Source organism: Dipodomys merriami, unplaced genomic scaffold, assembly GCF_024711535.1.
Source record: "Dipodomys merriami isolate MVZ:Mamm:240054 unplaced genomic scaffold, mDipMer1.0.p SCAF_45, whole genome shotgun sequence".
Classification (NCBI taxonomy): Eukaryota; Metazoa; Chordata; class Mammalia; order Rodentia; family Heteromyidae; genus Dipodomys; species Dipodomys merriami.
In genome coordinates this window covers 4,019,484-4,046,348 of record NW_027206013.1, presented here as the reverse complement: position 1 = coordinate 4,046,348, position 26,865 = coordinate 4,019,484, and the positions used below count along the sequence as shown (strand labels likewise).

Genomic DNA, 26,865 nt, shown 5'->3' with positions numbered 1-26,865 from the left:
AATTTCTCTGAAGAGGAAATAAGAATAGACAATAGACATATGAAGAAATGCTCAACCTCTCTAGCCATAAAAGAAATGCAAATCAAAGCAACATTAAGATTCCACTTCACCTGAGTTAGAATGGCTATAATCAAGAACTCTAATAACAACAGATGCTGGAAGGGATGTGGCCAGAAGGGAACCTACTGCATTGTTGGTGGGAGTGTAAACTTGTTCAACCGCTTTGGAAATAGTATGGAGGTTTCTCAAAAGACTCCACATAGAGCTCCCCTATCACCCAGCAATCCCACTTTTGGGCATCTACCCAAATGATCACAAACAAGATCATACTAAAGCTACTAGCACAACTATGTTTATTGCAGCACTACTTACCATGGCTAAGATATGGTACCAACCCAGATGCCCCTCCGTAGATGAATGGATCAAGAAAATGTGGTATATATACACAATGGAATTCTATGCCTCCATCAGAAAGAATGACATCGCCCCATTTGTTAGGAAACGGGAAGACTTGGAAAAAAATTATATTAAGTGAAGTAAGTCAGGTCCAAAGAAACATAGGTCCCATGGTTTCCCTTATTTGCAATAACTAGTATATGTCTGGGACAAGCAGAAAAGGTCAGATAAGATGATGTTAAGCAAAATGAACCCAAAGATAGGGACACAAGTGGTTTTTTTCTTCCTTGCTATTGTTTGGAACATTTTTCTAAGGTATCATGTGATTTTTTTTTGTTGCTTTGTATGTCCCTCCCCCATGGTATAACCCCTGTTTTCACTGTATTTGATGTTGACATAATCTGGGGAGGGGAAGAGAAAAAACAAATTGTTTAAATAGGAATACAGATTGACCCATTGCAACAATGACGCTATGTCGAAAAAGGAACTATACAATTTAGGCGGGGGGGGGGGGGGTTGGGGGACGTAGCTGAGGAGGTGGGAGGGAAGGGATGGTAGGGGAAAAACAAAGGAGGAGGCAACAATGCTGTATAAGAAATGTACTCATTACCTTGCTCATGTAACTGTAACTCCTCTGTACAGTATTTTTACAATAAAAAACTTATTTTAAAAATCCTATTAAGCTGGGTGCTGGTGGCTCACGCCTGTAATCCTAGCTACTCAGGAGGCTGAGATCTGAGGATCGCGGTTCAAAGCCAGCCCGGGCAGGAGAGACTGTGAGACTCCTATCTCCAGTAAACCACCAGAAAACCGGAAGTGGCGCTGTAGCTCAAGTGGTAGAGTGCTCGCCTTGAGCTGAAGAGCTGAAGGACAGCGCCCAGGCCCAGAGTTCAAGCCCCACGACCGACAAAAATAAAAATAAAAATAAAAAAATAAAAATCCTATTAAAAAAATTTGGGGAGGCCCATGACACAAAGGTGACTCTATCTATTCAACTACAGTAGCCTAAGTTGAGCCTTGGGATGGTCATTTGGACTTCTGTAGTTAAATAGATAATCCTGCTGTGGTATGAATATGGGTAATACCTGAAGGTCTAGATATATAAAAGGCTTTTTCCCCCGCATGGCAGAATTAGGAAGCGATATCAGGTGATGGTACCCTTGTTACTCTGGAGGTAGTGATCAGGAGGATCATGGCTGTAGGCTAACCTGAGTGGGGAAAACGTTTGAAGAATTCATCTCAACATAAAATACTGGGCATGGTGGTGTGTGCTGTTATCTCAGCTATAATGTGGGAAGCATAAATAGGTCATCACAGTCCACTCTGGCCCAGGCAAAAAGCCAAGATTTAATTTAAAAAATAACCAAAGTAACAAATGCAACAGTTGTACTCACTAGACACTACGTTGGAAATGAACTATACAACATGTCGATGGGGACGGGAGGGAAAAACAGAGAGAACAAGGGAAGGGGTGACATTGTGCAAAAAGAAATGCACTCTACCTGACTTATGTAACTGTAGCCACTCTGTATATCACGTTTATAATAACAAAAAATAAAAATAAATAACTTTTTTTTGGGGGGGGGGTCCAGTCGTGGGGCCTGGCCTGGGTGCTGTCCCTCAGCTCTTCAGCTCAAGGCTAGCTAGCACTCGACCACTTGAGCCACAGCACCACTTCCGGCTTTTTTCTTTTTGCTTATGTGGTGCTGAGGAATTGAACCCAGGGCCTCATGCATGCAAGGCAAGTGCTCTACCACTGAGCCACCTTTCCAGCCCCAAAATAAAATTTAAAAACAACCACTGGGACATGATAAATTATATAAGACTCTAGACATTCACATATAGTGAGACCAAAGTTGGATACTCTTAGGAGAGGAACACAAGGCACAATGCCTATGTGCATCTGATCATATAAAACAATATTTATCAAAATGAACTCCAGGAAATGGGAACAAGAGGTTTTTTCTTTGCTGCTGGGTTTTTTTCTTTTTTCATTTATCTGTCCTTTGGGAGGGTAAGGAGGGACACAGAAATGGAGGGTCAAAGAGTAAACAAATGCAGCAGTGGTACTCAGTAGACAATATGTGAAAACGAACCATACAACTTGTGGGTAGGGATGGGAGGGAAAAACTGGGAGAGTGAGGGAAGGGGTAAAATTGTCCAAAAAGAAATGTACTCTTTACCTGACTTACACCTCTGTACATCACCTTTACAATAACAATAGAAAAATTAACCAATAAAAATATAACCAGAACAAAAAAGAGCTAGAGGCATGGCTCAAGCAGTAGAGCAATTGCCTACCAAAGCACAAAGCTATGATTCAAGCCCCAGTAACCTTCACATGAGGTGTGGCCTAATGGAGACTCCTTAGAAGGTCATTTGGTAGTGCCTTTGAAAGACTGTGGGGCCCTAGACACTTCCTTTATGCTTTGCTCTGCCTCCTGGCTGAAGATTTGAGCACTCACTCAGATGCCACCTTGTGCCACCTTCACTAGAGGTCTAAATCCATGGGTCATCTAACCTTGGACTTGAACCAGCCAGAACTGTGTGTCAGAATGAACCTCTCTTTATTATGTACGTTGTCTGCAGCAGGTCTTTTGGTATAGCTTTGGGGAAATGATTAACATAAGCCTTTCATGCTATGGAGGTCCCTGATGCTCTTCCAGGGAGTCTTGTGAGGAAAAACCTCCTGCAAAATACAGCAGGTTACACAAAGCTATGGGTTCAAGCTCCAGTCAAAAACACACACACACACACACACACACACACACACACACACACACACACACACACACACACACACACACACACACACACACACACACACACACACACACACACACACACACACACACACACACAGACTCCTACCTTCTCCTTTATGCAGAGGCCTCTGTCAGCTCAGTCCCTTCAGAGGCCATCACACACAGCCAAGACACAGTAGAACAAACTATGCCTGTGCTTGTCATGAGGTCTCTAGAGTTGTCACATTCACAGAGACCTAGGGTACAATAGCAGCTGCCACTCTGCTGGGGAGGAAGAAGTGGAGTGGAATGAGGAGCTATTATTTAATGGCTGTAGCATATTCACTTGGAGAAGATGAGGAAGGTTCCAGCACTGAGTGGAAATGTTTACACAGAACTGAATGTCTATGTGCCCTCCAAATGTATATTGATGAAATCCTAACTGCCAAAATGAAGGTAATGGGAGGTGATTAGGAATGGAGTAAGTGCTCTCTTAAGAAGCAGGATAGGCCGGGCACCGGTGGCTCACGCCTGTAATCCTAGCTACTCAGGAGGCTGAGATCTGAGGATCACGGTTCAAAGCCAGCCCAGGTAAAGAAAGTCCGTGAGACTCTTATCTCCAATAAACCATTCGAAAACCGGAAGTGGCACTGTGGCTCAAGCGGTAGAGCGCTCTCCTTGAGCTGAAGAGCTGGGGGACAGTGGCCAAGCCCAGAGTTCAAGCCCCATGACTGACAAAAAAAAAAAAAAAAAAGAAGAAGAAGAAGCAGGTCCATTGGAAAGGGGGTCTTAAGAACTCAAACATGCCAGTACCCTGGGACTTGTAGCCTCCAGAACTGTGACAAGCAAATGTCTGCTGTTTAAGTCATCCCATCTGTGGTACTGTGTTCTATTAGCCTGGGCTATAAAGCAAGACCCTGTCTCAAAAAGAAGAAGAAGAAGAAAAAAAAAAGAAACAGAGAGGAAGAGATGGGAAAGGAGGGGAGGAGATTAGTAGTTGCCAGGGCAGATGCAGAGGGGGTCATAATTCAAGGATTCAAGGTTTATTTTTTGAGGTAATGAAAATGTCCTAAAAATAGACAGTGATGATGGTTGCATAACTATGACTATGTAAAAAACACTGAAATGCACCCTTTCTTTTCTTTTTTTCTCAGATAAGGTTTTGCTGTCTAGCGTAGGCTGGCTTCAAACTCAAGACTCTCCTGCCTTAGCCATCCACGTGCTGGGATTACAGGTGCACATCACCATTCTTCACTTAAATATCACTCTTAGAACAAGCAAACTGCATAGTATGAATTATATCCCAACAAAGCTGCTTGAAAAGACTACTATGCTCAGGAACATGGGTTCTCATGTAAACAGCGTGGGGAGAAGTCAGGGTGACTGAGTCAGACTCTCCTGCTGCCCATCCTCATTCCAAATACCTGACAAGATGGTTCTCTCTTCTTTAGGTTTCCAAGCAGACTTCATGAAGGGCAGAGAGATAAAGAGAGACAAAGCCCACAGGTTTGCTGTAAGGCTAGATGTTCCCGTCCCCCAGGAAGCTGAAGGTCAGGCATGACAGGTAGATAGCAGATGGTAGTAGTACTGGGAGGTCAAGAACTAAAGGTTCAGTGGCTCTGTTCCCCAGGCTCTATGAGAACCTTCACAGCTCTTCTCTGATCTCTGTAGCTCACTCTGTAGCAGTCATGAATGCCTCAACCCCATGGAGCCTGCCAGAACCTTCAGGTGACCCCTGAATACTATGGGTGCCACCAGTACAAAGCCCTTAACAATCTGAAGACTAAGTATGGATGTGTCAACACATCAGAAATTTAACTTTCCCTCTTTCTTCCATGTTACTTATTAAATTAAGGAAGTTATGGTTTTTACGGTTTTCACTTCCTTTCTTAATACTGCACAATCATTAAAAATGAGAACAAAGTGGTTATAAGGCTTCCCTCTGCCAACGTGGCAGGGGCTATTAATGAGAAAAATTAAGAAGACCCTCTCCTTCAGTGGTAGAGTACTTGCCTTGCATGCATGAGGCCCTGGGTTTGATTCCTCAGCACCACATAAGCAAAAAGAAAAAAGCCGGAAGTGGCGCTGTGGCTCAAGTGGTAGAGTGCTAGCCTTGAGCTGAAGAGCTGAGGGACAGCAACCAGGCCCAGAGTTCAGGCCCCACGACCGGACCAAACAAAAACAAAAACAAAAACAAACAAAGAAACAAAAAAGATCCTACCTTCCAAAGCCCCAGAAGCCACAAGGCAAAAGGGTCCAGGAACACCACAAAAAGGACCCCATTCTACCCTTTCAAAGAGAGGACAAAGCCTATCCCAGGTGGCTGACCTGTGCAGGTGGCTGACCTGTGTAGGGTTCAGCATAGAGTCAAGTATCCTGGCTTGAAGGGTCTGAGAATTAACACTAATTAATATAGCTAGCTTCACTGAAGGACTTTGATGTAGAAAATGTACATTGTACCTTTGCCTTAGTCAATTCAGGCTGTTGTTAAAAAAAGAAAATACCATCAACCAGAGGGCTTATAAACCATGAAAATGTATGTCTCTGTTTTGGAGCCTGGAAGTCCAAGATCAAGGCACTAAAAGATCCTTCCTGAGGGTTCAAAGATGGCACTTTCTTGCTGTGTCCTCTTATGATACAAAGTATAGGGATTGGGTCCCTGGGATCGATTTTATAAGGGCACTAATCCTATTTACCAAGGCTTTACCTTCATGACCTAATCACTAATCATAACCAAGGCCTTACCTCCTGGTATCACCCATTACCTAGGGGATTAGGATTTTAATATATGAATGGAAGAGAAATACAAGCCTTCAGTATATTGTGCACCTTTGAAATGTGTGTATGTGGGGCTGGGAAAGTGGCTCAGTGGTAGAATACTTGCCTTGCATGCATGAGGCCCTGGGTTCGATTCCTCAGCACCACATAAGCAGAAAAAGCTAGAAGTGGCACTGTGGCTCAAAGTGGTAGAGCGCTAGCCTTGAGCTGAAGAGCTGAGGGATAGTGCCCAGGCCCAGAGTTCAGGCCCCATGACGGGCAAAAAACAAACAAATAAAATGTGTGTATTCCACTAGATCTAGAAAGACTTGGAAAGAATAGAGGGCAATGAAGGCCAGGACAGACCCCTGGGTCACAGTGGAACTCATACTGAGTACTGAATGAACCACATAGGTGAAATTACCTGTCTCTATTGAGCCATGCATTTCCCCTTAAAATTCTTTGCTTAAGTAGTTGCTATGGTTTGAATGTGGCTTGTCCCCACCAAAACTCTTGTTGAGGCTTAATTCCTTAAGAAGGCAATGTTGGACTGGGTACCAGTGACTCATGTCTGTAATCCTAGCTACTCAGGGGGCTAAGATCTGATGATTGAAGTTCAAAGCCAGCCCAGGCAGGAAATTCCATGAGACTCTTATCCCCAATTAACTAAGTGGAACTGTGGCACAAGGGGTAAAGTGCTAGCCTTGAAAAAAAATGCTCAGGGAAAGCACCTAGACTCTGAGTTCAAGACCCAGGTCAAACATGGATAGACACACACACACCAAAATTTTTCTTTTCTTTTTTTTTTTTTAAAGGCAAGGTCTGGAAGTGTTTGGGTCATGGTAGTCGAGCTTGTATAAAGAGACTAATGGCATCTTTCAGAACTGAGTTCCTACTCTTCTGAGACTGGATTAGCTACCTTGAGAATAAGCTGTTATAAAAGCAAAGTTATCCTTGGGGTTTTGCCCCTTTACAGGCACCTGTTAGCCCATTACTTTCCTGCCATACATGGAATGGCCTAAAGATCTCACCAGAAGCCAAGCAAATAAGAGCATCTGATCTTGGACTTTCAGCCCCCAGAACTGTGAGCTAAGCATACACACACACACACACACACACACACACACACACACACACACACACACACACACACGCACACACGCACGCACGCACACACGCACACACACACAGCCTAGTCTCAAGCACTAAGTTGCAGCAGCGAAAGGAAGGAAGGAGGGAGGAAGGGAGGGAAAGAAAGGGAGGGAAGGAGGGAAATGGGGGAGGAGGGAAAGAAAGGACTGAAACTATGGTATTCAATCAACTGACATTAGATGCATGAAGGGAAGACTCCTTGAGACCAGTCAGAAACCCAACACTTGACCCCCAATGCTCTTGTGGGGCACCATCAAGGAAGCGGTTATTCTCTCCAGCTGACAGGAGGCAAAGTTAGAATGAGATCTCTGCATAAAGATACAAAGACACAAGTGCCAAGGTGAATCTGGATCTACATTCTTTGCCAAACTACATAAAACATATGCCTCCTTTAGGCCACTTTGAGAATCACCATTAACATTTTCTTTGCAGAAAATGGTTTCCTATTGTACTGCATTCCAACTGACCCCAGTGGCACTTTTTAAAAAGAGCATATGGGGCTTTTAAAATGAAGCGATTCTTCAAAAACTCTTCTGCAGTTAACATGGCATTGAGTCAAGGATCCCCAAGGCTGCTGTGTTCCTGACTCTGCCTGGCTGGCTCCCATGGTAGACGGTACATGAGGCATGGTAGACGGTACATGAGGTCTCCTCCTCGTTTTCCAGTGTCACACAGCTGTGCCTTGACCAGCCTAGGCATGACTCCTTTCTTGTGCTCCCTGGCTATACCTCTGGCTCCCTGGACTATGCACTTGAACCTCTAAGTACACAGCTAGCCATCTTGGCATTTCTCCCCATTATTCCTGGCCAGGCCAAAAACAACAAAAACACCAAACACCAAAAACAACAAACAAGCCGGGAAAGCTCCCCCAGGAGATTTACAAAATGAAAGAAATTATATCCTAGAGTGGCTGATGCCTTCAGGGACTAGCCTAAAGGCTGGACCAGATGATTTCTAGGTGGCTATCTTCCCGCCAGACTGAAAACAATTACCCAGGGAAAGCCTAACTTGTAGAACTCAGCACTCAGTGTCTGACACAAGTACTCAATATGTGTTTGCCAAATAACTGATCAAGGTCTCGTCCACTTGGGGAGTCACCCTGTGTCTGCTCTGGTGTGATTAACATCCCCAACTCAGCCCTACCACCAATCACTCAACCTTGGGTTGCCGCTGTCTCCCTCACTCTCAGACTAAATCACTGGCCAGCATATAATTATGACAATAATCTTCCTCCAGCCATTTCACAAGAATATTTCAAGGACTCATGAGACAGCCTCCATGAAAAACCTATTTACTACACCAGTGGGCTGTCCCAGTCTTCCCAGCCGGAGCACAGGCACACGCGTTTATAAATTTGCCAGCTGTTCTTCCCTTGGGCACCAAACACCCTCCAGGGCCACAGTCATTTTGCAAGGTCACAGCAGCCCAGAATTTGAAACTGCTTGTTAGCAGGCCCGAGTCTGAGCAATCAGAATGCTCTCTAAAGGCTAAGCAGGGAGAAACAATCATCAACAAAAAAGAAATACAACAAAGCCAACAAGTTTACTGCTGAGGTAGACCCAAGAAAATCCACCACCAGTTACTAGGTAGGATTGAGAAGGGTCTGGCTAGAACAAGGAAGGATCTGAGCACATTAAATTATAAAGGTGGGGCTTCATTTCATGAAATGATGAATTGTTACCTGAGATACAGACAGACCTACACAGCCTCAGAATTATTATCACTAGTAAGAGCCCAGAGGGTAGCATGTCCTACAGGATGCCACACAGTAGGACACAAAATTATTTGTCTTAAGGATTTCATCACCCTAAAGAAGGAAGCCAGACAGACACAGGATTAACAGGAAATAGCTGCAAACATACAGCTAAAGATGCTTGGACATTAAACAAAATTTGTTTTTGTTCATTGTTTTTTATGTTTGTTTGGTTTGGGTTTTATTTTGAAGCAGGTTTGTATATTGCTATATAGCCCTGGTTGGCTTTGAAGTTAATTTCTACCCCAGTCTCCCAATTGCTGGGGTTCTAGGTATGTACCCCCATGCCTAGCCTGTTCTTTAATTTTTAGAGGACAGGGTCCTTGGAGATAAGCCATTCCCATATCCACGAAAAAAGCAAGAGAGAATTTCCCTGAAGGCACTGTGAAACACATAGTAGAAGCTCAACAAATATCTGAGTGACTGAATAGGAAGAGGTGGTTGCTTTGGCAAAAAGAAGGTGGGGAGGGGAAGGAAGGAGTGGAGAAGGGAGGGAAGAGGAGGGGAAGTTAAGTTAAAATGGGGTTACTGGGCCAGGTGTTGGTAGCTCATGCCTGTAATCCTAGCTACTCAGAAGGCTGAGATCTGCGAATCATGATTCAAAGCCAGCCTGGGCAGGAAAATCCATGAGACTCTTAATTCCAATAAACCACTGAGAAAACTGGAAGTGGCTCTGTGGCTCAAGTGGTAGAGTGCTAACCTTGAGCTGAAGAGCTGAGGAATGGCATAAAAAGGCCCAGAGTTCAAGCCCCATAACGGACAAAAAATAAAATAAAAATGTTTTAAAAATGGGATCACTGTGGTGGTCCCTAATCCAATCTGATTGATGTCTTCAGAAGGAGAAATTTTTGAACACAAAGAGACACTGGGGAGGAAAGGCAGCAAAGTGGCATTTGCAAGCCCAGGAAAGTTACTCAAAGGAAACCAATCTTACCAGCACCTTAAGCTTGGACTTTGGACCTCCAGAGTGTTAGAAAATAAACCACTGTTATTTTGTCCATTCTGTCTGTGGCAATTTATGATGAGGTAGCTTGCAAGACTCATACTGGGCACTTGAAAACTGTGGGTGTGAAAGCCAAAGAAAGAGTACCTCGACAACAGGTGTTTTCCTCAAGAGAACATGCCTGTTAAGCATCAGAGTCAGGGAGTTAAGGATGAGTATGCTACCTCAGGGAACCTCATATTTTTACCTAAGAAAAAAATATGCCACAGATGACACATATTGTAGAATTACTTTTGTAAGATAAGAGGACAGGCAAATTAATGGAGACAAAAAACAGGATGGTCAGCCACTGGTGGCTCATGCCTGTAATCCTAGCTACTCAGGATGAAATCTGAGGATCTCAGTTCAAAGCCACACCAGGCAGAAAATCTGGGAAATTCTTATCTCCAATTAACCACCAGAAAACCAGAAGTAGAGCTGTGGCTCCAAGTAGCAGAACACTAGCCTTGAGCAAAAAAAAGCTCAGGGACAATGCCCAGGCCTTGAATTCAAGTCCTATGTCCCAACAAAATAAAAGTGGGATGGACTAACCACTAGTAGCTCAAGACTGTGATTCTAGCTACTCAAGAGGACTGAGGTTCAGAGCCTGGCTAGGCAGAAAAGTTGGTAAGACTCATTTCCAATTAATGAGCTAACAGTTGGAAATGTGATGTGGCTCAAGTAATAGAACACCAGACTGGAGCAAAAATAAGCCAAGGGAGAAGCCCTAAGTTCAAGCTCCAGTATTAGCATACCCTCTTTCTCTCCCCCAACAAACAGTAAAATAGTGGCTGCTCTATTGGAGGTTAAGAAGATGACACTTATTACTTAATGGGTACAGTCTTAGTTTATTATTATTATTTTTTTTTTTTGCCGGTCATGGGGCCTGAAGTCTGGGTCTGGGTGCTGTCCCTCAGCTCTTCAGCTCAAGGCTAGTGCTCTACCACTGGAGCCACACCGCCACTTCCGGCTTTTTTTGTTTTTATGTGGTGCTGAGGAATCGAACCCAGGGCCTCATGCTTGCAAGGCATGCACTCTACCGCTGAGCTACCTTCCCAGCCCACAGTCTTAGTTTAGAAAGATGAAAAAGGGCTAGGTGTGGAGCTCAGTGACAGCAAGTGCTTAGCATACCACTACATGCACACACATGTATACACACACACACACACACACACACACACACACGGTGACGACTACAAACATAATGCTATTGAACTGCACACTTAATATGATTGAAGTAGGGGCTGGGGATATAGCTCAATGGCAGAATACTTGCCTAGCATGTGCCAGAATCCTAGGTTTGATCTCTAACATCTCTCCCAAAATATTTTATCACACTAAAATTAATAAACCTATAATATGTTATACAAGTAACACACTGCAATTAAAGTAACAGTATTTTTCAAAGAAAAAAATCTTTCTTGAAGCCGAGGAGTTGTATTCCACAGGAAGGACTTCTATGAAGGTCACAGTTCATTTACTATACCATCACCCCTGATCCTTGATTTGTAAGGCAGCAGCATCAGTCAAAACTCAGACCTATTGGTTAAAGCCCCAAGAATGTCTTTGAGTTCTCTCTGGACACTGGATCCCTTTCAAAGCACAGGGGAAAGCTGCAGCCAGGCCTCCTGTATGATCCAGTCCTGTCCCAAGTGGGTTCAGCATATTGCTCACCTGGACTCTTTGTCTGATCAAGGGGCAGTTATATACACAGACCTTCCTGGCTACAGACTCTCGACCAATGCTGGGACATGGCTCTGAAAGCTAGAAGCAACAAATTAGGCAAAAGAGTCATAGGACAGACACCCTCAGTAACTTCAGTAAAATGTTCCAGAATGCTTCATTCTATGCCCAAAACATATCAGCCTTCTGGAGCCAAGGAACCTTATAAAATTTGATGTAGATGGCTTCCAATCTCCCTCTCTGCCTCTGTTCATAAGAGGAGCCTGCACTCAATCCAGAGTCAGCCATAGCTCTGGTCTACAGAGGCAATGATGGAGCTAGCAAAAGGCATGGGTAACCTTTGGTAGGCCCACAGTTACTCCAACCAGTTGCCTGTGATCACTCAGACTTCCACACATTGCTGTAATCCAAAGGGCAAGTGATTTTGCTCAACAAAAAGATAGAAATAAGCAAGGCGCCGGTGGCTCACGCCTGTAATCCTAGCTGCTCAAGAGGCTGAGATCTGAGGATCACAGTTCAAAGCTAGCCCAGGCAGGAAAGTCCATGATACTTTTATCTCCAATAAACAATTAGAAAACCGGAAGTGGGACTGTGGCTCAAGTGGTAGAGCACTCACCTTGAGCTGAAGAGCACAGGGACAGTGCCCAAGCCCAGAGTTCAAGGTCCACAAAAAAAAAAAAAAAAAAGATAGAAATGACAGAACAAAAATACATATTAAAAAAGCCCCAGAGAAATAAAGGCCACCATGTGAGAAGCCTGAGGCAGGAATATTGTGAATTTAAGGCTAGCCTGGGCTACATAGTGAGATCCTGCCTCAAAGAAACAAAAAGCACACTGATAAAATAGGAACACGCAGGATCATCACATACCAGAAAGACCAGGGCTTTGAATTTACACAGGTTCCCAGGATCTCAGCTATGCTATTTCCTATTTGCATCCTTATCTATAAATGGGCAGCCCCACTAGTGGGTAATATAAAGAGCTCACCACAGACTTTAGCTGAAGCATCTTGTCATCATGCTCAGCACAGAGCAGTCTGCGGTGGTTTCAGCCCTTCCCTTAATCACCAAAACCCTCAATTCAGAATATGAGGGTCTCTCATCCAAAGGAATCTCATGGAGAATAGTTTCCATGTGTGCTACTGCAGAGCATCAGGATGACTTCCACCCTCTCCCTACAGTGTAATTTTCCACACTGTTCCTTTTCAGGCCAACAGGTCCCACAGTCATCTAAAGAACATCAGTAAAGGGCTAGGAAGGTGGCTCAGTGGTAGAGCGCTTGCCTTGCATGCATGAGGCCCTGGGTTCAATTCCTCAGCACCACATAAGCAGGAAAAAAAAAAAAGCCGAAAGTGGCACTGTGGCTCAACTGGTAGAGTGGTAGCTTGAGCTGAAGAGCTGAGGGACAGCACCCAGTTCAGGCCCCATGATCGGACCAAAAAAAGAACATCAGTAAACAGTCCACACAGAGAGAGATGGCTTAGCCGGGATGGAATCTCTTTTTCCCTATCAGCCACACAAGGCCACACATCAGAGCAGACCACACAGTTCAGCAGAATTTAAACTCTGAGCTAAAATAATCAGAAGTTTTAAAGCCAAAAAAGGACTCAAACTCATAGGATGCATGACACCAAGAGGATAATAATGTAGGCAGGTGGAAGAAAACAAATACATGAAAAACCTCTTTACCTTCCCTTCAACTTTGCTATGAACATAAAAGTGCTCTGAAAAGTTGTAAATTAAAATTAAGAAAAATTCCTACTTCTATCTTCTCTGACTTTGCTAGGGTCTGACTATGTGGTAGAGGCCACATGGCCATATCCACAGGAGCTACAGGAAAGGCTGGACTCAACTTTCTATCTCACTTCTTTTTTGCAGAGCTAGGATTTGAACAATCCCCATCTCCCCATCCCACCCTATCCCCACATGTCTGAACCACATTCCCAGTCTCCATAATCTCTTTTAAATGATTCTCTTTAAATACTATTCGTCATTAAAAATATCTGAGGGAAAATACAAAACCTAGTATGAGGAAGAACTTGGAACCCAGTTATGAAATTAATTCCTCAGATATTTCCTGAGAAACTAACCCAAGTGCCTCTCCTGGAGCTTAAATTCAGGTCCTGGATGCTGTCCCTGAGCTTTTTTTTTTTTTTTTTGCTCAAAGCTAGTGCTTCTTGAAGCACAGCTCCATTTCCAGCTTTTAGTTGGTTAATTGGATATAAGTCTTTTGGATTTTTCTGCCCAGGCTGGCTTCAAACCACAATCCTCTGATATCAGCCTCATGAATAACTAGGATTACAGGCATGTGCCACAGGTACCAAGCTTCACTTACTGCTAATTCCTACTTTCATCTTCTCTAAATTTGTTGTTGGGGTCTGACTATGTGGTAGGCAATATGGCCACAACAGCGGGAGCTGTAGGAAAAGCTGGGTTCAACTTTCTACAGAGGATCATTTCAGACTGCAGGTCTCCATGAAAACCTCTCATTTTCTTTCTTAATGTTTTCTGGGGGCTGGGAAGATGGCTCAGTGGCTCAGTGCCCAGGCCCAGAGTTCAGGCCCCATGACTGGACCCAAAAAAAAAAAGAAAAAGAAAAAGAAAAAAGAAATGTTCTCCTACCAGGCGCCGGTGGCTCACGCCTGTAATCCTAGCTACTCAGGAGGCTGAGATCTGGGGATCAGAGTTCAAAGCCAGCCTAGGGCAGGAAAGTCCATGAGACTCTTTTTTGTTTTTTGGTCGGTCATGAGGCTTGAACTCTGGGCCTGGGCGCCATCCCTGAACTCTTCAGCTCAAGGCGAGTGCTCTACTGCTTGAGCCACAGCACCACTTGCAGTTTTCTGGTGGTTAATTGGAGATAAGAGTCTCATGGACTTTTCTGCCTGGGCTGTCTTTGAACCATGATCCTCAGATCTCAGCCTCCTCAGTAGCTAGGATTACAAGCGTGAGCCACTGGCACCTGTCGACTCTTATCTCCAATAAACCACCAGAAAACTGGAAGTGGCACTGTGGCTCAAGTGGTAGAGTGCTAGCCTTGAGCTGAATTGCTGAGGGACAGCGCCCAGGCTCAGAGTTCAAGCCCCATGACCGACAAAAAAAAACAAAAACAAAAATAAAATAATGTTCTCCCACACCAAGGCACTGAAAGACACTTCAAGTTAGTTTGTATAGCAGACAGCTGGCTGGACAAGACTGGTGCCCAGTGACCACAGGGCAATCCTCCAGACGCAGAAGGAGCTGATGTGCCTGCAAAGTATGCTTTTGAATCCTACAGCTTCTCATCTCTACACTAGAGACTTGGGGAATGTAGCCCAGCCAGGCCACAGGCAAGTCCCACCATACACCACAGCCAACCTCAGCTGCAAATGGACTATCAGCAACTGGAAGTACCTAAAACAAACAGGATAGAGTGCTGAACACACACAGGCAGCTCAGTGGAGCCAAAAATAGCCTAACTTGTTTCAAGAGGATTCTGACAAACCAAGCACATGCAACTCTATCAGCAGAAAAAGAAAAATCAATGAAGCAGAAAACCGGATCAGCCCAACTGAGGACTCCAAGAAATTCCCGACAGCCTCACAAGCCCCTACCCTTACCAAACCCTATGCCTTATCCCCTTTTCTTATCCTATCTGCAAACTGTACCTGGACTTCAAATTCTGGTCCTATTACTCCAAAGGCCCAATAAATGGGCTCTTGTTTATAGCACATTACTTATGTACAATCCCATAGGTTTAACTTTAGGGCTGGGGTCTGACAATGAACTAAGAGCCGAAAATAAGCACCTGTGGGTACTTAGCTTGGAAAGACCAAAAGACAAGGGCACATTGGAGGATCAATACTACACTGGGTTAGATTTCAAAGCATGGAGGAGCTTGTGGGGAAGTAATGATGGAAGAAGCCTGTCTCAGGCCAGGAAGATCAGAATGGGTGTGGCTAAGCTTCAGCTCCAGATAAACTCTCATTGATTTCTAGTGGCCCCACTGAGTCAGAACTGTCTGTCACCTCATTTCCTTCTAATTCCTACCTTTGCCTGCTCCAACTTGTTACCAAGTGAGCCTGAAACTTCCAAGGCCTGTAAGCAGTTTGCATATCTTTTTTTTTTTCCTGTCAGTTGTGGAACTTGAAGAGCTGTCCCTGAGTTCTTTTTGCTCAAAGCTAGCAATCTACCAATCTGAGTCACAGCTCAATTTCTGGTACTCTGGTAGTTAATTGGAGGTAAGAGTCTCTCCAACTTTCCTGCCTAGGCTGGCTTTGAACCCTGATCCTCAGATCTCAGCTTCCTGAGTAGCTAGGATTACAGACATGTGTCATGAGTCACCAGCGTCAGACCAGTTTGCACATCTTGGGTCCCTCAAATATTTCCTATAATCCCTCCAGGATAAGAATGATGTGGTGGCAGGGAATGTCCTATGCACAGATCAACTCCCACTGAAGGAATTGGATCTAGGTGCAGAAATAACTATGGCTTTATACATTCTGACATCCAAAGATCACAGTCAGCATAGAGTATCCTCCTTCAAACACACAGGAAGAAGCCACCTGCCATCCCCTGTATAGATCACCCCTCTCTACTCCATGTCATTCCAAACACTGCCATTCCTGCCTTTCAGACGAGGAAGGTTGGTGGAGTTCAGGGAAAGGAGCAGCTTGAACCACAAGAGCAATGGAAAAACCACTCAAAAAAGTATTCATTTCTCCCTGCCAATTTCTCTTTTGTGGCTTCCCCTACCCTTTCACAGATTCCCGCAGAGGTGTAGCTGCGCACACCCTGGCACCTACCTGTGTCCCCATGAAAAGTGCTGTCTCCATCACTGGGCCAGATCTGTCCAGTCTTGCGGACCCCCACGATGGTAGCCTCAGACACCACAACCTGACACTGTCTGTGCCTTTTCTGGCACTGTGGTGTAGGAGGGCTGCTGCTGTCGAAGGACTGCTGCGAGTTCTGTGAGGGTGAGCGGCTCTTGTCCCGGAACATTCGGTAGGTGGTTGGGCTTGGGGATACTCGGCTGGACTGGCCAGAGGAGAAGTCCTCCTCGCTGGATGTGAGGTTCTCATTGGAGCTGCAGTCCGGGGTATAACCACCTCCACTGTCCTCAAAGCTCCGGGGGGAGTAGGACCTGCGGGGCCAGGTGAGGCGCTTCTCCTGCTCCGACGTGCTCTGGCTACGCAGAAGGGGACCCTTACCCTCCCCTTCCACCATCATTCCACCGACGTAGATGCTCTGGTAGGGCTGGTACTCCAGGGGCGGCCAAAGGGGTCTGCCGCCGCCATTGGCATTGATCAGGTTGTCCTTCAGGAAGCGGGGATTCAACTCGGAGTCTTCATAGTCGCCGTCGAGGCCGCAGCTACTCTCAGAAGAGCGCCCGCGGTAATGCGGCCTGGGCATGTCCCCCAGGCCCTGCGCAGCCCCTTGCTGGGACTTCTTGCGCTCCATCTGCATGGCCTGGCTGCCCAGGGAACTGATTCGGTCCGACACCTCTTTGTCATTGACCTTCACCAGGCCACGCTCATGGTGAAACTCGACGTTCACATAGAAAGGCTTCTCGCTATCTGCCGCCCCAGCCTGCCCAGGGCCTTTACGGATCCTTTCGAAGTTGGACCTAAGAGCCGCCACGCTAGTGGGAGGGCCTCGATCGTCTCGGTCCGGGGGCGCGGCGGCCCCGAATCTTCGGGTAGCCGACGACGGTCGGGCCTTGCCCGGAGACCCTTCACCGTCGGGCCGGCCCTCGGGCTCTTCGGCAGGCGGCGGGTCGGCATCGTCGGCGGCGGGCGCGGGGGCCGGGCGCGGCGGCGCGGGCGCGCGGGGCTCGGCGGCGCCGTCGGGGGGCTGCGCGGCGCGACGGAAGCCCCAGCGCTGCCGGTCATAGCTCTTCTTCTCCTTGGCCAGCAGCGTCTGCAGGTAGATCATGCGGAAACGCTCCTGGTTCACCTCCTGCTCCAGGCGCCGAATGGAGGCCTTGCAGCGCTCCAGCTCCTGCTCGATGTCACCCACCGAGCGCAGCTCCATGCGCGGAGGCTCCGAGTCCGGGAACTGCGCCTTCCACGCCTCGGCGAAGCCCACCGGGTCCACCATGGCGCGGCCGGCCTCACCTGCGCCGCGGGGCTGCGCGTGGAGCCCGCCTCAGCGGCGGCGCGGCGACCTCACCAGGCCCGACCCCGGGCGCCGGGCGCCCCCCATGGCCCGACGCGGCGGCGGCGGCGGCGAACAATGCCCGCCCCCTCCCCGGGCGGCAGGTGAGGCGAGCCGCTCGGCTCCCCCGGGCGGCGAGAGGCGCGGGGCGGGGCGGGGCGGGGCGCGGGGAGGGGGCTGCGCGAGTGGGGGCGGGGGCGCGGGGCTGCGCGCGCCGCTATTGTGTGCGGGGCTCCTCGGCGCGGGGCAGACGCTGCCCTCCGCTCAGCCCGGCCGCCGCGGGCCCATGGCCGCGGGGTCCGCACGCTCCTCAGCCCCGGCTCCCACAGCCGCTCTGCAATCCGCCGCCCGGCGCCTCCACCACCCGCGCGGAGCCTCGCCCGGCCCGCTCTCGCCGCCGCACTCCCGCCCGGCCCGCACTCCAGCGCCGCAGGAAGGGGAGGGCCGGGGGGCGGTGGCCGCGGCGTGGCTGACGGAGCTGGGCGCGCCTCTTAAAGGGACCGCGCCGCGGATGCTGGGTGGGGGGCTCTGGGAGGCCGCTTCCCCCCCACACGGTCCTCTGAGTGCGGAGGGAAACTGAAGCCACGCCGGCAGCGAACCTGCCTGCCAGCTTAGGGATGTCTCATAAGGTCTTGGTCTAGTTCCACACACCTGGAATACCTGGCTCATTGCACCAAAGCCTGGCACCCTGGCCAGCATTAGGGACCTGAGCAACACGCTAAGAAACTCCAACTGGGGCTTAATCCAGAGAGGAGCTGGCCAGGGCTGGTCACCCAGTGAGACAGCTAAGACCAGGCTAAGTCACTGAGGCAGCAGCTAGTGTGCCAACAAGCCTGGAGGGAGTAATGAAGCAACCACTGTCACACAGGATTGCCAGACACATATAGCACAGGGTGATAATTAGGACTTATCCTCCCCTCTTCTGTCCCCCTCCCCCCCTGTAAATCACTCACCGCCACTTCTACCTACAGGTGCACTGGGTGGTGTTTTTGTATCAGAAGCCAGTGTAGTTTTTCCCAGGTCTAGCAGATGCAGAACTTACCTAATTAGTCTTTGCCTAAAGGGGTTACCAGCCTCTACCTTGGCCACAGGGCTTAGTCGAAAGGTCAGAAAGCCCAGAGCATGTAGTAAAACTCCATCTTTGATGATCCCCTAGGAAGCCCTGAGATCTGAGACACACCGTGGAGCATACTGTCAGATGAATACAAAATGAAAGCACTCAACCTGCCAGCTGAGTAAAAGGAAAAGAAAATAGGATTTGGCAGCCAATGAACTGGGCCTTGAGTCCTGATCGCTTTTCCCTCTCTATATCTTAGTAGTTTGCTGTGCACTGAAATGAGAACCCTAGCATCTGCTTTCTGAAACTCTTATCCTGGGTGGATATGAGAGGTTATTCCTTCTAGTTCCAGTGTCTGGAAAAACAGATGCCCTAATTTCCAGTCAAGAGAAAAAGAAAAAGAAAACAACAACAACAACAACTAAACAGAGCTAACAGCCAGATAGTCTGGGCCCAGTTCCTGTCTTTGACTTCCAGTTTTGTGACCTTGGCAATTCCCTTCCCTTCTCTCTGAGCCTCACTCTTATCCTCATCTGTAAAATACTGTGAGCACCTTGTATAAAGTGCCTGGGTGGAACAAACAAAATAGGCCTGAATTTATAGCATGTGGTTCCAAGCAATGATGGTGTGTTTATGATGGCTGGGCCAAACCATCCTTGGGGACCCAGCCTGAAGGTTCCAAAGCAGCTTCATGGCTCATTGCTGCCCTCTGCAGGTCTCACCAATTTCCTGCACTGGTGGTTCCCTCATTCCCAGCTAACCTCTTCTGCCTAAATATCCCATTTTGCAGAGGAAGAAACTGAGATGCCAGTACTGTCTTATTTCGGGGCCCATGGGATAGAAAAGCGCAAGAATCCCAGTAAACTAGTGAATAGTGTTCTCATTCTCTGTAACCTCTTCTTCAGAATGGACAGAATAAATCCTGACCTGGGGTGGGGATGTAGCTCAGTGGTATTTTAGAAAGTGCAAGGCCCTGGGTTCAATCCCCAGTTTGGAAAAAGAAAGGCAGGGTGGGGATGGGGGGGAGAAAGAGAGGGAAAAAAAATAAGCTGGGATCTGGTGGCTCATGCCTGTAATCCTAGCTACTCAGGAGGCTGAAATTTGAGGATCACAGTTCGAAACCAGCCCAGGCAGCAAAGTCCATGAGACCCTTATCTCTAATTAACCACTCAAAAACTGGAAGTGCTACTGTGGCTCAAAGTGCTATGAGCAAAAAGAGCTCACAGCACCCAGACACTGAGTTCAAGCCCCACAACTATGTGAGGGGGGGAGTGGGAAGAAGTGGAGGGGGAGGAAGGAAAAAGAAAAACAAAAAAGAAGCAAAGAAACAAAGAAAAGGTTGAGTGTGGCGTTACATTCCTTAATCCCAGCAACTTAAAAATCATAGAAGTAGGAGAACTGAGAGTAGGAGGCCCGTTTAGCCAAAGAGAAGTAGACCTTATCTCTAAAAGAAAAATACAAAGGGATTGGGAGTTTGGTTCAAATGCAAGATAAACTGCCTACCAGGAGGAAGCCTTGGGCTTAATCCCTATACTGAAGAAAAAAAAAAAAAAAAAACCCTGACTTTACCGGATCATGAACAATGCTAGCCGCCTTCAAGTCACCCAGCAGATGGGCTAGGCAAAATGAGCACCCAGGCCTTCTGAACCCTGCTGTACACCCATCAGAAAAAAAAAAAAATCCCCAAAGGCCAAAGTTCTAAATTCTTTCTTTCTTGTGCTGTTTGCACACCTTGGTTTCTATGGGGAAATCTGGGGTTCATTAGGGCTCACAGGATCATTAAATGACTGGGGGAACAGGAGAGTTTGGTGGGAAGACTTCATCTATAAATATCATTCTCTGGTTCATATACCCCTCTTTAGCTTCATTTGAATATTTTATATTCACTCATTTACTTGTTTTGAGATGAGAGGTCTCACTATGTTTGTCACATTGCTCCTGAATTCCTGTGCTTAAGCAATTCTGCCTCAGCCCCTAAGTAGCTGAAACTATAAGCATATGCCACTCAAGTTTTATATTTTCTTTATATATATTTATTCATTTCTTGTGGCAGTACTGGGGCTTGAACTTAGGGCCTAGACTCTGTTCTTAGCTTTTCCCCTCAAGGCTGGCACTGTACCACTTGAGCCACAGCTCCAATGCTGGCTTTTGGTGGTTAATTGGTGATGAGTCTCATGGAGGGGCTGGGAAGGTGGCTCAGTGGTAGAGCGCTTGCCTTGCATGCATAAGGCCCTGGGTTTGATTCCTCAGCACCACATAAGCAAAAAGAAAAAAGTCAGAAGTGGTGCTGTGGCTGAAGTGGTAGAGCGCTAGCCTTGAGCTGAAGAGCTGAGGGACAGTGCCCAGGCCCAGAGTTCAGGCCCCACGACCAGACCAAAAAAAAAAAAAAGAGTCTCATGGACTATCCTTCCTGAGCTGGCTTTAAACTATGATCCTTGGACCTCAGCCTTCTGTTTTGCTAGGATTATAAGCATGAGCCATCGGCACACAGCTTTGTGCTCAATTTTTAATATTTTACATATAAACAAATGTGTTACATGTATGAGTTACAATGTAATAGTTACAGATACTCTGCAGATGTTTGGTTTGGGTTTGCAAGCTCTGTTCTCTTTTTAAAATTTTTATTTATTGTAAAGATGCTGTACAGAGGGGTTCCCATTACATGAGTAAGGGAATGAGTACATATCTTGTTGAGCATTGTTACCCCTTCCCTCCCTACCTTTCTCACTCCTCCCCCAGCAAAGTTGTAAAGTTGAATTCCAATATACTGTCTTGTGGGTATCATTGTTGCAATAAGTCATCCTGTGTCCTTGTTTCAGCGTTTTGTTATTCCCCTTCCCAAATTAGACAAATGTATATACAAGATACAGGGTACCAAAATCAAGTACAGTAACAGCAGGGGATATACCATAGGGGGAAGAACATACAAAGGAAACAAAAAAGTCACATAGTACATTTAAAACAACAACAACAAGGAAAGGCTCTGTCCTCTTGACATAGAAAATTATTTGGACACAAACCCATAACCAGTAGCCTTCCCCTCCCCTTAGACAGTGCCTCTGGTCCTTCATCCTCAGGACTTTCAGGAGAGCACTCCCTCTCTAAACCTCCCATTCTTTTCAATATAGCTTTCTCTTTCCTTCTCTCTCTCTCCCTCTCTGTCCTTCTTCTCCCTCCCTCCTCCCCTCTCCTTTTCTTTATCCTTCACTAGAGGAAGGAGGAACATGGTGTCTACACATAATATTGTGTAACTCCTAATTTGCTGTCTGTATCTGCTAGCTCTAAGCCCATAACACAGACCTTTGATCTCACCGCCCCCCTCCCCCCATGTCCTCAAGTGCTCAGCACATAGTAAGTGTTCAGTCTATACTAGTTGAATGGGGATTATTTGTGTGGTCTGGAAGAGGACATAACCCAAAGAGAGATAGGTTCTTACTGTGTGTGATCATGATAAGAGGGTCAGAGCTGGGCCACTGCAGGGAGCACCCACCCTGTTTCCTCCACTCACTTCCCCAGTCACGCACCAGCAAATCCAAGCAAGTCACCATCAGCTTACTACACTGTCCAAGACAGCAGTCATTGTGGCTATTTCAGTCTCATTACAATGCAGTTCTCCTATAGCTGGAGCCACATTTTAGGTGCCCAGTAATCACTAAGGGAACTAGTGACCACTGTAATGCTCAATACAGATGATAGAACATGCCCATTGTGGTGGAAAGGACCTAAAAGGCCATCTTGCTTCTGGTCTTTCATCCTACTTAACATACCATCCTTATTTTCTAACCTGGCCATTTCTTTTTTTTTTTTGGTGGGGGGGAGGGGGGTCCGGTCGTGGGGCCTGAACTCTGGGCCTGGGCGCTGTCCCTCAGCTCTTTAGCTCAAGGTTAGCGCTCTACCACTTGAGCCACAGCGCCACTTCCGGCTTCTTTTTGCTTATGTGGTGCTGAGGAATTGAACCCAGGGCCTCATGCATGCAAGGCAAGCGCTCTACCACTGAGCCACCTTCCCAGCCCCAACCTGGCCATTTCTTGAACAAACCCATAACTTTGAAGTCTCCTTGTCTTTGTCTGTTCATAGCACCAGCTCAGGTATCACCTGCCCAGGAAAGCCTTCCCCAGACTCCTGACTCTTCCTAGATCTTCCAAGGACATACATGTCTCTACCATGGCTCCTTGGTGCTGCAGATTCACCATCTGCCCATCCATCTGCCTCTCCCAGGTACCCATGGCCTCAGAGACACTGTCCCACTGTCAGCCCTTTGGTTGGTCCTTTCTACCAAATCCATGTGCAAGCTCTGTGAGCTCCTCTTCCAGAATGGTCTTGGAGTCCAGTCCTTTCTTTTACTTTGTTTCCGTCCTAGTCTTGTCACCAATAGGTCTTCCACATTAGACAGTTGCCACAGGAGTACTCAAAAGCCATAGAGAGAGGGGCTGGAGGCCTGGTTCAGTTGGTAGCCCATGAATGAAAGCTTTAAGTACTGAATTTGAGTCCCAGTCTCAGATTTTTTTTAAAGTTATTTTTATTTTATTTATTTATTTTATTTTTGGTCAGTCGTGGGGCTTGAACTCTGGGCTTGGGCACCGTCCCTGTGCTCTTCATCTCAAGGCGAGTGCTATACTGCTTGAGCCACAGCACCACTTCCTCAGATTTTTTTTTTAAAGGAAAAAACAAAAAATACGGACAGAAAGTGGACTTTTGTCTCTGAAGAGCTGGTGTTTGCCAACAAGGGGATGAGGAATCTCCCCCAGTTCACCGGGCCTTAAGTAGGGAAGAAGCAGGGGCTGGACTAGGAAAGTAGAGGCATAGAGAAAGGACTGGCCAGGGTGGTACTAAGGACTTAAGAGTTGGAGGGAGATAGACTTGGTAAGGAAGGAAAACTCCTGGGCCAGCAGCTTCTGTGACCTTGGGAATGACATGGGCTAGATTTAGTATTGTCCCAAGGCCAGTAGAGCTGAAATGAGCTCTATACTCTGGAGAAGCTGCAGGAAGGAAAGGAAGGAAGGAAGGAAGGGAGGGAGGGAGGGAGGGAGGGAGGGAGGGAGGGAGGGAGGCAGGGAGGCAGGGAGGGAGGGAGGGAGGGAGGGAAGGAAGGAAGGAAGGAAGGGAGAGAGAGGGAGAGAGGGAGGGAGGGAAGAAATTTTGGTTCTTTATAAGTCATCTAGACTATGATACTTTCTTTCTTTTTTTTTTTGGGTCCGGTCGTGGGGCCTGAACTCTGGGCCTGGGCGCTGTCCCTCAGCTCTTCAGCTCAAGGCTAGCACTCTACCACTTGAGCCACAGCACCACTTCTGGCTTTTTTTTCCTGCTTATGTGATGCTGAGGAATCAAACCCAGGGCCTCAAGCATGCAAGGCAAGCACTCTACCACTGAGCCACCTTCCCAGCCCCTATGATACTTTCTTATAGCAGCCCAAACTAAGACAATGCATTTCTCTGCCAGTACCAGAGTCTGAACTCAAGGCCTCCCTATTGCTTGGCTTGCTTACTTGGCTGGTGCTGTACCACTTAAGCTATGCCTCTAGCCTGGCATTTCACTGGTTACTTTGATGGAATCTCACAGACTTTTCTGTCTTGGCTGGCTTTGAACTATGCTCCTCTAGATTTCAGCCTCCTGAGCTAGGGTTACAGGTGTAAGCCATCGGCAACTGGCTTCATGTTCTACTTTGTGGGGAAGCAGGGTTTGGGGCTTGAACTCAGGGTGCTTGTTTTTTTTTTGCTCAAGACTAGCAATCTACCACTTGAGCCATACCTTCACTTCTGACTTTTGGATGGTTAGTTGGAGATACAGAGTCAGTTTGTCTGCCTAGGGTGACTTAAAACTAAAATTCTCAAATCTCAGCCTTCTGAGTGGCTGGGATTACAAATGTGAGCCTTTGGTGCCCAGCTGTTTTTCTTTTTGAGAAACTACAGAGTACTCTTTTTCTAATTCACCTGAAGGTGTCATATGGGTGGGCACAGTGGCCCTCTGCCTGAGATTCCAGTTTTCAGGGCTCCCATCCACCCAGCCCTCACAGATGGCAGACCTGGGACCAGGCCTCCACAGACATAAATTACTTTCCATTCCAGGCCTGGGTGCTGTCCCTGAGCTCTTCAGCTCAGGTGAATGCTCTACCACTTGAGCCACAGTGCCACTTCCTTTCTATTCTTACAGCCATCCATTTCAACAAGGCACAGAGACAGGACCTCAGAGATAGTGACCTTCCCATCACACAGCAATAGGTGGAGGCCCAGATTTGAACTCAGCCTACAAGAGACCCAAACAAGTGACCATTGTACTCTCAGGCTATGGTGGGGCCTCTTAAATATAGCAGGGCTTTCTGCCTTAAGACATACTCAGAGCTAGCTCCAAAACCTTTCTCCTTCTGTGTGGTAAGCACTACCATCTCTATCCTAGCTAGAGGCTGAAGGAGAACAACTTTCAAGTGAGATGTGATCACATGACCCCTCCTTCCCCATCATCTGTTATCCATCATCTGTTATCTGTCAGCCCTGGGGAGCCAGGGGCAAGAACAGAAAACCAGGTCAGCAATACAACTGTTCTCTAGCTTTGATTGCTGGTGCTATGCTGGACAATGCACCCCCCTCCCCAGGCCTGTGAACCCCTGGCCCAGAGCTGGGAGAAGGGATATGTTAGGACATCCTTGCTAAGTAAGAAGAGAATCTTCTGGAACTGCTGGCCAAGATTCCCAGTGGAGCATGCCAGACCTTCCTCCCAAGTCCCTTCACACCAAGTCCCTGCCTTCTACAGAATTATTGATGAGGTCTCTTATATCCAAGCGGAATCCCAGTGGAATCTCCTGACTGCTGTTTGTAGTCTTTGCAGGGAGAGGAGGGGCTGAGATAAAACAAACTTGCTCTGCTCCTGTTATGGCCAGTGTGATGTCCAGTCTGACTTCCTGCAGCTTAGAACACCCTCAGGTCAGGGATTCTCCCCATCCATGGTAGTAAAGAGCTCCAGACCCGCTTTGCATCCCAGACCACTGAGAGGTGGGCAGGCTGATTGAAAAGCTAACACCTGCTTGGGGCACAGGCTCAGACAGGTGGCTGGTATCCTTGAATGCCAGGGAGGCATCTGGACTTAGAGGCTGGGAAGGATCTGTCTGGAAGGAGGCAATGTGACAGCCACACTTCCCATCTGCCCATCAGCTTCCCTCAGGGGAAGGCCTAACATATGGGAGGTGACATGGGGATGTCACAGCAGATGGCAGAGGAGCCTTTGGAGTTGTTAGGAGGGGGCCCTATGTTAGGACAGTACCTCAAGCCCTGGGCTTCTTAGGTGGGGCTCAGGGCCATCCTAGAATAATTTCTTACATAGAAGAAAAGCTCCTCTTTGCGTTTCTTCTTCTAAAAGACTCTCCACCTCCCTGCACCCCCCCCCCCGCCCCCCCCTCTGCAAATCAGGTCTACTGTCTCCAGGTCCTCTCTATAGTCTTCCTCAGGCCGAGAATGGTGTGTCTACCTATTATTGCTTAGAGAGGCCCAGGACTTAACTAGATAGAGTTGCCTCTTGGTCCCAGTCTGTGTGGCTCCAGGAGTCATTTAAAGTCAGGTCACCTGTGAAGCAGGTTGTTCTGTCACCTGCCATGTGGACTCTAGGAGTAGTAAATGGGAGAATGCAGGGGACCGGGCTGGGAAAAGGCAATGGAGGAATTCATGAATGAAAATTGTTAGTGGTAGCCAGGTGCCGGTGGCTTACACCTGTAATCCTAACTACTCAGGAGGCTGAGATCTGAGGATCATAGTTCAAAGCCAGCCCAGGCAGGAAAGTCTGTGAGACTCTTATCTCCAATAAACTTCACAGAAAAACAAAACAAAACAAAACAAGAAGTGGCACTGTGGCTCAAGTCGTAGAGTACTAGTCTTGAGCACAAAGAGGCTCAGGGACAGCTCCCAGGCCCAGAGTTCAAGCCTCAGGACCAGAAACAAAAATTGTTGTGATGCATGCCTGTAATCCTAATACTCAGAGGCTGAAGCAGGAGGACTGTGATATATAGGCCAACCTGGGCTACAACTGAAACATCATCTCAAAACAACAACAAAAAAGAATAATAGTAATCATAGTGAATGTGCTAGGCAGGGTGCCTCACATCTGAAATCCTAGCTACTTTCTTAGGAGGCTGAGATCTGAGGATCACAGTTTGATGACAACTTGGGCAGGAAAGCTTATAAGACATTTGTCTCCAAGTAACCACCAAAAAGCTGGAAATGGAG

The 26,865-nt window shown here is 47.2% G+C and overlaps 1 protein-coding gene across 1 annotated transcript in view; it reads right to left on the bottom strand.

Moving 5' to 3' along the window:
• Bcr (BCR activator of RhoGEF and GTPase) overlaps positions 1-17,792 on the bottom strand; it is a 140,791-nt gene extending 122,999 nt beyond the window's left edge. The window contains exon 1 of the mRNA XM_069994414.1: positions 16,248-17,792. Within this exon, the coding sequence (XP_069850515.1) occupies positions 16,248-17,541 (1,294 nt within the window). The 5' untranslated portion in view covers positions 17,542-17,792. The remainder of the gene's footprint in view (positions 1-16,247) is intronic.
• Positions 17,793-26,865: the final 9,073 nt, after the last annotated feature.